The 12,084-nt window shown below is 36.5% G+C and overlaps 1 protein-coding gene across 2 annotated transcripts in view; it reads left to right on the forward strand.

Moving 5' to 3' along the window:
* MYOM1 (myomesin 1) overlaps nt 1-12,084 on the forward strand; it is a 140,175-nt gene that overhangs the window by 103,777 nt on the left and 24,314 nt on the right. For both annotated transcript variants that reach the window (XM_078435390.2, XM_078435389.2), the window contains 3 exons: nt 7,014-7,170; nt 8,766-8,872; nt 8,990-9,034. In XM_078435390.2, coding sequence (XP_078291516.1) covers nt 7,014-7,170; nt 8,766-8,872; nt 8,990-9,034 — 309 coding nt within the window. The remainder of the gene's footprint in view (nt 1-7,013; nt 7,171-8,765; nt 8,873-8,989; nt 9,035-12,084) is intronic.

The following is a 12,084-nucleotide window of genomic DNA, read 5'->3' on the forward strand; positions in this document are numbered from 1 at the left end:
TTGAAAAAGTAAACAAAACTGACAAACCTTTCACTATGCTCATGAAGGGAAAAATAACAAAATTAGAAATCAAAATTAGAAGAAGTTACAACTGACACCACAGAAATATGAAGGATCATAAGAGACTATGAAAAATAATACACCAACATAGAGGGCCACCTAGAAGAAATAGACAAATTCCTCTAAACATACAATCTTCCATACAAGACTGATTCATGAAGCTATAAAAAATATACTAATTACTAGTAAGAAAATTGAATCAGTTATCAAAAACCTCCCAACAAACAGAAGTCCAGGCCAGAACAGCTTCACTGGTGAGTTCTATCAAATATTCAAAGATTTGATACCTATCCTTCTCAAACTCTTCCAAAAAATTGAAGAGGAGGGAACACTTCCAAATTTATTTTATGAGGCCAGCATTACTTGATCCCAAGACCAGATAACACCACAGAAAAAGAAAATTACAGCCCCACATTATTGATGAACATTGATGCAAAAATCCTAAACAAAAATCCTTAGCAAACCAAGTTCAACAATACATTAAAAGGAATCATCCACCATGATCTAGTAGGATTTATTCCAGGGACATGAGGATGGTTCAAAACCCACAAATCAATAAACATGATGCACCACACTGACGAAATAAAGGATAAAAAAATATATGACCATCTCAACAGGTGCAAAAAAAGCATCTGGCAAAATTCAACATCCATTTATGATAAAAGCTCTTAACAAAGTGAGTATAGATTAGAATGTACTTCAACATAATAAAGGCCATATATGACAAGCTTTCAGTTAACATTATACTCCATGGTGAAAAGCTGAAAGCTTTTCCTCTAAGATCAGGAATAAGACCAGGATTCTCACCCTCACCAGTTTTATTCAATATAGTAGTTGGCATCCTAGCCACAGCAAGAAAAAGAAATAAAAGGCATCCAAATTATAAAGGAAGAAGTAAAACTGTCACTGTCTGTAAATAACATGATACTATACATAGAAAACCCACAAGACTACACACACACACACACACACACACACACACACACAACTGTTAGAGCTAGTAAATGAATTCAGTAAAGTAACAGGATACAAAATCAACATACAGAAATCTGTGGTGTTTCTATACACTAACAAATTATCAGAACAAAAAATTTAGAAAACAGTCCCTTTTACAATTGCATTAAGGGGTGCCTGGGTGGCTCGGTTGGTTAAGCATCCAACTTCAGCTCAGGTCATCATCTCACAGCTTATGAGTTCGAGCCCCCTGTCAGGCTCTATGCTGACAGCTCAGAACCTGCAGCCTGCTTTGGATTCTGTGCCTCCCTCTCTCTCTGTCCCTCCCCCACTTGCACTTTGTCTCTCTCTCTCAAAAATAAGAAAACATTAAAAAAAGGGAATAAAAAATACCCAGGAAAAATTTAACTAAAGAGGTAAAAGACCTATACTCTGAAAGCTTTAAGATATTGAAAAAAATTGAAGATGAAACAAACAAATGGATATACCATGTTCATGGATTGGAAGAATTAATATTGTTAAAATGTCCATACTACCCAAATCAATCTACAGATTCAGTGCATTCCCTATCAAAGTTACAATGGCACTTTTTAACAGAACTAGAACTAGAACTAGTAATCCTAAAATTTGCATGGAACCACAAAAATACAAAATAACTAAAGCAGTCTTGAGAAAGGGGAACAAAGTTGGAGATATTATGCTCCCTGATTTCAAAAATACTACAAAGCTATAGGAATCAAAACAGTATGGTATCAGCATAAAAACAGACACACAGACCAATGGAACAGAATTGAGAGTGCAGAAATAAACTCACACATATATGGATAATTAATTTACAACAAAGGAGACAAGAACATGCAATGGAAAAAGGAGAATATCTTCAATAAGTGGTGTTGGGAGAAATGGACAGCCACACATAAAAGAATGAAACTGGATCACTATCTTACACCATACAAAAAATTAACTCAAAATGGATTAAAGATGTGGATGCAAGACCTGAAACCATACAATTCATGGAAGGAAATAGGCAGTAAGATCCTCGATATTGGTCTTAGCAATGTTTTTGTGGATCTGACTCCAAAGACAAGGGAAACAAAAGCCAAAAAAGAAAAAAAATGATTACATTAAGCTAAAAATCTGCTAGTGAAAGAAACCATCATCGAAACAAAAAGACAACATACAGAATGGGAGAAGATTTTTGCAAACCATGTATCTGACAAGGGATTAATATTCAAAACATACAAAGAATTCATACAATTCAACAACAAAAAACAAGCAACTTGATTTAAAAAATGGACAGAGGGGTACCTGGCTGGCTCAGTTGGTGGAGCTTGTGACTCTTGATCTCAGGGTTGTAAGTTCAAGCCCCACACTGGGTGTAAAGATTACTTAAAAATATTTTTAAAAATGGGCAGAGGATCTGAATACACTAGACATTTGTCCAAAGACATATAGATGGCCAACATGCACATTAAAAGATGTTCAGCATCACTAATTAGTAGGGAAATGCAAATCAAAACAATAATGTGATATCACTTCACAATGGTTAGAATGGCTATTATCAAAAAGACAAGAAATAATGATGTTGGAGAGGACATGGAGAAAAGAGAACCCTCAAACACTGTGGAAATGTAAATTGGTGCAGCCACTGTGGAAAAGAAAATATGGAAAATTCCTTTAAAAAATTAAGAATAGAGCTACCATATAATCCAGCATTCAACTTTTGGGTATTTGTCCAAAGAATACAAAAACACTGATTTGAAAAAAATATAATCATCCCTTTGTTCTTTGCAGCATTATTTATAATAGCCAAGAAATGGAAACAGCCTAAATGTCCACTGATAGATAAATGGGTAAAGAAGATGTGGTATATATATGCAATTGAGTACTACTCATCCATAAAAATAATGCAATATTGTCATTGGTGACAACATGGGTGGACCTCAAAGATATTATGCTTAGTGAAGTCAGTCAGATGGAGAAAGACAGATATATGATATCACTCATATGGAATCTAAAAACTTAAATGAACAGACAAAACAAAAGCAAACTCATAGTACAGAAGATGAATTGGAGATTACCAGAGGGGAACAGGGGTGGGGGTGGGAAAAATGAGTAGAGGGGATCAATTGCATGGTGATGGATGGTAACTAGACTTTTAGTGGTGATCACTTTGTACTACATACAGATATTAAATTTGTGTTACATACCTGAACCTTATATAATCTTTCTTTATTCCTTCCTTCCTTCCTTCCTTCCTTCCTTCCTTCCTTCCTTCCTTCCTTTTAAAGTCTGGTTCTCAGCAGTTTTTATTTGTTTGTGTCAAGTTTTTATTTATTCTATTTAGTTAACATATAGTGTAATACTGGTTTCAGGAGTAGAATTTAGTGATTCATCACCTACATAGAACACCCAGTGCTTATCACAATAAGTGCCCTCCTTAATACTCATCACCCATTTAGCCCATCCCCTGTTGCCCTCCCCTCCATCAACCCTCAGTTTGTTCTCTGTAGTTAAGTATCTCTTACGGTTTTCCTCCCTCTCCTCTTTTCCCCCTTCCACTATGTCCATCTGTCTTATTTCTTAAATTCCACATATGAGTGAAACCTATGGTATTTGTCTTTCTCTGACTGACTTGTTTCACTTAGCATGATACAAAGTCCACACACTAGTATTCCTGAACACTCACTGGAGAATTCTAGCTCCATCCATGTTGTGGCAAATGGCAAGATTTCATTCTTTTTGATGGCTGAGTAATATTCCATTGTATATATACACCACATCTTCTATATTTATTCATCAGTCAATGGACATTTGGGCTTTTTCCATACCTTGGCTATTGTTGATAATGCTTCTGTAAATGTCAAGGTGCATGTGTCCCTTCAAATCAGTACTTTTTTATTCTTTAGGTAAATACCTAGTAATGCAATTGCTGGGTCACAGGGTAGTTCTATTTTTGACTTTTTGAGGAACCTCCATACTGTTCTGCAGAGTGGCTGCACCAGTTTGCATTTGCACTAACAGTGCAAGAGGGTTCCCCTTTCTCCACATCCTCACCAACATCTGTTGTTTCCTGTGTTATTAATTTTAGCCATTCTAACAGGTGTGAGGTGATATCTCATCATGGTTTTCATTTGTATTTCCCTGATGACGAGTGATGTTGAGCATCATTTCATGTGTCTGTTAGCCATCTGTGAAACTTATATGTTATAGACTAAATTTTCCTCAATAAAAAAAAAACCTGAACAAATTATTGTTTTAAATTCCCAGTTGTTCTATTTACCTGAGAATTTACTGCTGAAGCATTAAGATTTGAAAATACATTCTAAAACTCTTTGATAAAAAGTCTTTTGAAATAGATTGGACATTTTAGTATGTACTTTTCAACCTTGGATGCAGTGTACTGAATCTTATTTACCTCTTTCGGTGTGACTCAGGGCCATCAAGATCAACCTTATTTATTGTACAGTGTTGGAATACAATGATGTCATTAAGGAGTGAGGAGCCATTTGTCCCTCTTTAAATATGCCTTTATGCCTCCATTTATGTTTTCTGCCTCCTCTCTTGCTGTCATTTTCCTTATTCTCAGTGTACCTGCTGAGAGTAGTTTTTTGCTTCCCTGTGCTTTGGGGGTTTAATCTGCTGACAGAAACCAACCAACCAACTTTCTCGAAGTGAAGTTTAAACAGATTCCAAGTGACGATCTACAGAATTCTCCAGTGAGTGTTCAGGAATACTAGTGTGTGGACTTTGTCACATCAGCACTGCCACTTAGGGGCTTGTTTTCCTTACTTCTTGGTTTTGGGCAGGGTTCCAGATGGATGAAGTGTTACTGCACAAAGGCTAGCTGTGGAATTGAGAAAACAGCTAAGCTAATTATATACTATTCATATTCTTTCAGTTTTGTAACTCCTTTGCAATGAAGTAAAATCTTTCAGTTTAATAAAAACAAACCTCACAATTCTTGACCTAAGCAATATTTTTTTTCTGTTGTAAACTTAAATCATGCCTCTAGTATAATAAACAGCAAGCATATGGATGATTCACTTCCTTTTAAAAGGGATTACAGATCAGACAATGAATGATTAATATGAATAATCCATCATGCCTCCAAAATAGATATTATGCAAATAGCAAGGAAGGTTTAGTCAACCTCTGTCATTTCTTTCCTCTTCATAACAACACAGATATACAGAAATTTTCTTATTTGTACTCTCTCTGTGACTCAACCATGCCGTGTATTCTAACACTGCCTCAACCTCCACACTCTTAGGTGTTAGTCTTTTCTTAAGTTTTAATGAGAGAACTTTCTCACTATTTGTTATACAATAATGGATGGTAAGGATTCATCATATGTTATCAGGAGTAGAACTAAAATATGGTCTGCAACTTTCAGTAGAGTAGACTCAGCCCTTTAGAAGTAATACATGGGGGACATTTCACTTAAATATAATTAAGTCTTTATTTGATCATTATTTCAGTTTATAGCCAAATATGAAAATAGCCCTCTGTTTGTTTTTTAAAAAGTAATTTTAAAAATCACTAGAAGTAGTCTTCTCTAGCTATTCCATGTGTTAAAAATCACTTTTTGGGAATTTATAATTGAAGCACACACTGCCATCAGTAAGGACACAAATTAAATCAACTGCCTGGCTTAGGAACCAAGATCTTCATGTTGCCATGCACAGTTTGGGCACTCATTTTCTTTTGGCCTTCCCCTGGGAGGAGTTTTGCAATTTTTTCCCCCTGACAAGTTTTACTGCACAGTAAGCCAGGATGCTGACTTCTTACAATTTAGAGAGAAAAACTTCAGTCTTTTGGCAGTATCTATTGGAAGACTTTTTTAATGCTTTCTTTTTAAGTTTATTTATTTATTTTAAGAGAGAGCAGGGGAGGGTCAGAGAGAGAGAGAATCCCACACAGACTCCACACCATCAGCGCAGAGCCTGATGAGGGGTTCGAACCCATGAACTGTGAGATCGTGACCTGAGGAGCCAAAGTCAAGAGTCAGACACTTAACAGACTAACCCACCCAGGTGCCCCTTTTAATGCTTTAAAAAAAACAAACCTGTACCTTTCTCAGATTGAATATATTTTTTCTAACATATGGAAACAAACTGAGTTTAGACTGGTAACTGAATGAGTGTCAATTTGAGAAGAGCATTTTACCTTTCAAACTGGATTTATGCATAGATGTGAATGTTTTATGTGCTATACAAACTCTTTGAATTGCCAGATTAGATGCAGGTGCAATTTATTATAACTCACAAAAACATAAGAACTCAAAACACTAACTGAATTGTTTTCTTTTAAAAGCTAAAAACCAATCTTCTTGAAACATCTGGATCTCTTGAAATTAATTTCCATTTAAATTTCCATACAGTTCAATAACAGTCATGTCTAGATTGCTGTCATTCTAATCTAGAGGGGCATCTTTAGATTTATATATGCTTACTTGATAAACAGAACAAGTTTCCATGTATTTCATCATTTTTTAAATGATTTACAAACTTTAATCATGTAACTATAGGCAATTTTTACCACCTCTGTTTCTCCCCTTTGGTTTCTTTATCTATTATCTATCCTTTCCTGATGAATAGCTGGATATGGGTGTTATTGAAGCAAAAGTCATCAATTCAGTCCTAACAAGGATCATTCAACTTTCCTTTTGCCCAGGGCTGCCTTGTCCTCCTTATTATGACCAACTTGCTCCTATAACTGTACTTTAAGTCACATCAACCAATTTTTATTCAGCCCTAGACTGGTGGTGTCTCTACCTGAAAAATATGGCACATTAATTAAATTCCATGTTGCAGTATAGAAGTTGAATTGTACAGCAGGATGCAGGCTTGTCCATCCATAGTGAGCAGTTGGGTCTTTTCTCTTGCACAGGCTCAAGGCCCTGCTTGAAGGCTAAAGTAATGGATCCCAAAGTAAGGAATTCTCACTTTGTTGATTTCTATTAGGAAATAATCAGTGCCTTGTTTTGGATCTTCTAGGAACCAAAGAGGTTGTTGTAAATGTGGATGATGATGGCGTAATTTCATTGAATTTTGAATGTGATCAGATGACTCCAAATTCTCAGTTCAACTGGTCCAAAGATTATGTATCCACTGAGGGCTCTCCACGATTAGACGTTGAGAGCAAAGGCAACAAGTATGTACCATTTCAATCAAAATTAAATGGGTTTCCTTTAATGATAGGAGAGTGAAGTTAAGCGCTTTGCTTTCTATCTCAAATACTTGGCATAAGGGGATGAAATCACAAATATTTTATATTTGGTCATGTAAAAAGTAATAACGTCAACCTTAAAAAATAACAATCCTGCTTTCATGTTATTTCATTTAAAAAGCTTTCTTATATGTTATCAAATTTGCGATGTTGGAAAAGCCTTAATTGACATTTTAAAAGTCAGCTTTAATGATGCTTTTCATTATTTTATGAAACTTTATAATCCTAAAGTAATGGTGAGGATGCTTATGGGGAGGGAGCAAGGAAGAACTTGCTGCTTGCTGATTCAAGTTATAGTGAATTAAACGAAATAGGTATAATCTCGTCTGTTTTTTTCACCCCCACTTAAGAATGACATAATAATACACTGGAATGAACCTTGTTTGGAAAGCAGAGGACAGATGAGTTCTAGCCCTAGCCCTACCAGGGGCCAGCTCTGTGACCTGGGGTAGCTTTGAAGTTCCATGGGCCTCCAATTTCTTTTTCTATAAAATGGGAGAGATCGAAGATTAATTTTGTGATCAATTACTTCTTTCACATCCAAGATTTTAAGTTTTCTTTTTACTTTGCCTTGTTTAGCAAGTTTTATATTTTTTTGGTTCCAACCATATTGGATTGCATTTGGTAAAGCAAAATGCTTTTAAGTATTATTTTTATTACAAAGACGCCCAAAATATCTCAAAAATAAAGAAATAGTAATTTTGTTGGAGGATGACAAGGACATATTGAATATAACTAAAAGACATTTTTCCATCAGCATGCTATAAAGTCCTTGAAGTAAAACATAAATCTGATTAAAGAAAAGGCAATCAAACTATACATTTTTTCTTCCAATTTGTGCACTTGGCTCACATTTATGTTTGGCTGATCTTAGACAATGAGTAGCAACATCACTCACCAAAGTTAGAAAACACAGTGAACTAAACCATTGACCCATTCATTTATTCATTCCACAAATATTTACTAAGCACATATTATGTGTCAGAAAACTATTGGATGCTGGGAGACACAACAGGAAATAAAACATATCTCGTCCCTAAAGGCACAATGACTATATAGTGGAGGCATACGTATAATAAAATAGGTAATACCAATACAGTATGATAACCTCAAAAAGGAAAGTTCAGAGGTTAACTAACATAAGAGGGGCACTTGGAGTTGTCAACAGAACTCTTCTGCCCTGTGGAGGAAAATGTTTTTTTAGTTTCCCCCAGCAAGGGCTGATCAGTTAAAAATATCTTTCTGGGGGATGGGCATTGATATGCAACATAGCTTGGGGATGGGAGGTTTGTACCAGCTCCCTACTCCTGTCCACCTGTCATCCTCGCAGCCCCAGGAGGAGGTCAGGAAAGTCTTCCCAGAAGCTGCAGGAATGTGCAGGTTTTAGGTCAGTAGGGGAGTTAGGAGCAAGTGCTCCCAATGAAGGAAGTCGCATAGGTAATCACCTGGAGACAGTACAGGACGCCAGCCCACAGACCCTGGACAGCCTCCCTTCTTAACAAGAGTATTCTGTTCTGCAGGACGAAAATGACCTTCAAGGACCTTGGGACGGAAGACATAGGTATTTACTCCTGCGATGTAACAGACACGGATGGGATAGCGTCAAGCTACCTGATAGACGAGGATGGTAAGCTTAAAATCAATCCATTCATAAGTCTAATGCTGCTCTGATTCACCAATGATCCTCTGGGATCAGGTGAGTTTTGTTTTAGTAGTTTAATTGTTCTTTTTTTTCTCCCTACAGAGTTGAAACGTTTACTAGCTCTCAGCCAAGAACACAAGTTTCCAAGTAAGTGTCCACAGTACATTCACAGAGTTTAGCAATCCTGCTAGGTGGTGACTTCTGGAATAGGTCAGAAGACAACTCTGACAGGGTCAAGACAAGAGGCTCTTGAGAACACACAATGGAATATAGACTGGTAGCTACAAATGCACTTTCCAGAAGTGCTGCTTTTATCTTTGCCATTGTTCTAAACAGATACAAATACTAACATAGAAAAAATGTCACATGCTCTGTGACATAGTGAAGTGTCAGGTTACGTAGGTGTAACAGCTGAATAATCAAGTTCTTCACCTTTTGCCTATGTGTTTTGGAACCCTATATATTATATAATTCTGGATACATTAATTCGCATGTTTTTTAGGCAAACCAACCTCTTCCTGAGCAATTTAATGTCAGCACATAATAGAAGAATCATACCTCTAATTAAAGATAATCTAAAGACATTATCTACCATTTTAAACTCCTGGAAAATAAGGTAAAGATGCCTTAGTCGGAAAAAGAATCTCTCTGCACTATCTACAAACTCTTCAATAAAGCACTTTCCACATAAAAGATTAAATTTTGCAGTTGACACCTAAAAGAAGAGAAAGAAGTGTGAAATGACACCCGGAAAGTTCCATTGGCCTGATAAGATCTCTTGCCACTTATATCTATTGACCAAACTAGGGGATTATCTAGAAAGTTATACCCTAGAATTTGAGAAAACAATTAGGGAGTGATAATCCACACTCACTCTTTTAAACCAGGATTTTTTTTTTTTTTTTTTTTTACTGTTTGGTCCCTAAAATATAATTCCTTTACTAATACAGAATTTTCAGGAACTCAGGAAATTATACCGTGATCCCAGACCATAGACAAAACCTTGCATGTTTGTATATGTGCATTTTTCTAGGAGGAAGGTCTGAAGCTTTCCTGAAAGTCCCAGTGAAGGCTGTGATTAAAAAACAAACACTGCTTTGGAACCAATTATCCGACTTCTTTTCCATTACCAAGGAATGCTTGTTCCATTGTGAGGCTGAGTGTTGGTGACTATTGGCCTCAGTGGTTCAAAACCACATTTGTTCAACAAAGCAGCACAGCAACATGCTTATGGGGTGTGAAAGTAGGATACAGACTTTCTGAATTCTGGGAGAGAACCATTTTTTGTCTGTATGCTTATTCACTATGAAACTGGAAAAGTAATACCATGGTGTCTTAAAAGTTATTATCATTTTTTAATTGTATGGAAGGTAGATATTTGGCCTGTACTCTCCTTATTCAGTACTTTTGACCCAGTCTATGAATCTGGGAAACTCATTTTAATTTCCCTGTGCCTTACTTAGTATCTTTACTAGCAATGGCTGTTGTAATAGTTTATAGCACCTACTGTATAGAGATGTTGTGAGAGATAATATAGTATTGGTTGATCCTTGAGCTCTTCAGGAAAAACATAAATACTAATTGAAGTAGAATAGTGATCCTCAAAAAACCCACTTGTAGAAGATTTTCTACAAGCTGTACAGGATGCTCTCCCTTCATGTCCCCAGGGCTGTGAAGTAGGGAGTAAAGGAGAGGGTCACTGTGCTGACCATTAGTGATCACGGTCTACTTTCAAACATTGGTAGAAATGGAGACAAACAGCAGCTTCCACTTATCTAGTTAGACAATAAACATTGGCAAAGCATCTGGGCAACAGCTGATCCAAACGACATTTACATTTAGCTTAAAGGATGGAGATGAGACAATATTGGGTGTTAGTGTTGAATTGGAGGTGCCCAAGCCTCCCTGAAGTTCAGTGATCTTATGCACTTGGAGGCAGTAATTGCCCAATGTCGCTGTCATGGATGCTGAGATATTTTATTTTGCATAAACATAATCACTCGAATTACTGGTTCTAGGGGAGAGAATAGTAGCAAACTGAGGTTCCCTTTTTATTAGAGCCCTGGTATGGCATTGGGTAGGCAGAGAGAGAGAACTCAAGGATGTGTTAAAAACTCTGACATTCAAGTATCAGATCTCCCAACCCAAGGGTGATTTGCTTAGCCCATTGAAGCAGCATTTTATTTTATTTTATTTTATTTTATTTTATTTTATTTTTATTTTATTTTTAGACAGAGAGAGATAGCACATAAGTGTTAGAGAGGGGGCAAGAGAGAAAGAATCTTAAGTAGGCTCCAAGATCAGCACAGAGCCAGATGCAGGGCTCAATCCCATGACCCTGGGATCATGACCTGAGCCAAACTTAAGAGTTGGACACTCAGCCAACTGAGGCACCCAAGTGCCTCGAAGCAGCATTTTAAATAATACAGCTCCCACACTTTTCTTCCCCCACCACTACTAGATCAGCTTGGCCACTACATGAATATTTTCAGAGATCTGATGATAGGGTCAAAGTAGCATATCTAGTTTCTCAATTTATGCCCACTTCCTTCTGGTAAATGTTGACACATAATTAAGTCTTTTCTTGAGATTTTGTAAAGTTTTAAATGGGTCTTACTTCTTACCGAATGTGAAAAAAGAGTATGGTGTTCCTTTAGCCCTTGGCTAAAGTAAATTCTCCTACTTTAAGCTGTTTTCAAAAATATTTTGAAAACCACTAAAAATATGCCTTAAACATACAAAAAAACCCAGATATTTTGCTGGAGGAAATTAACTGCCAGAGAAAAGAGCCTAAAGAAATTTAGGACTGAGAAGAAGAAAAAAAATATGTATAAAACTAAAAACAGAAAACAGCCTAGCGGGTCTTACCAGCTTTGATATTAAGATGCAGTATACAGAGGCAACCTACTTGAGAGAAACTTACTTTATTCTCCAAAGATTTCAAGGTATTATGAGGGAGATGATGGAAGGTATACTTCAGTATCGCCAATGGCTTGCATAATATCTCTTGGTTATTATCCCACGTGTACCTATGTGCGCAGGTATATGCAAGCACATACACATCACTTATATCTATTTGGTATGTCCTTTTAGGTATCAGTGTATTATATTTTATCAGGGGTAGTTGTAGGGTTTTGTTGAATTGACTGGAAGAAGAAAGAGGTACAAAAATATTAATAGCCAAATTTATAGAGCAC

The sequence above is a fragment of the Panthera onca genome, chromosome D3 (assembly GCF_046562875.1).
Source record: "Panthera onca isolate mPanOnc1 chromosome D3, mPanOnc1 haplotype 2, whole genome shotgun sequence".
NCBI lineage: Eukaryota > Metazoa > Chordata > Mammalia > Carnivora > Felidae > Panthera > Panthera onca.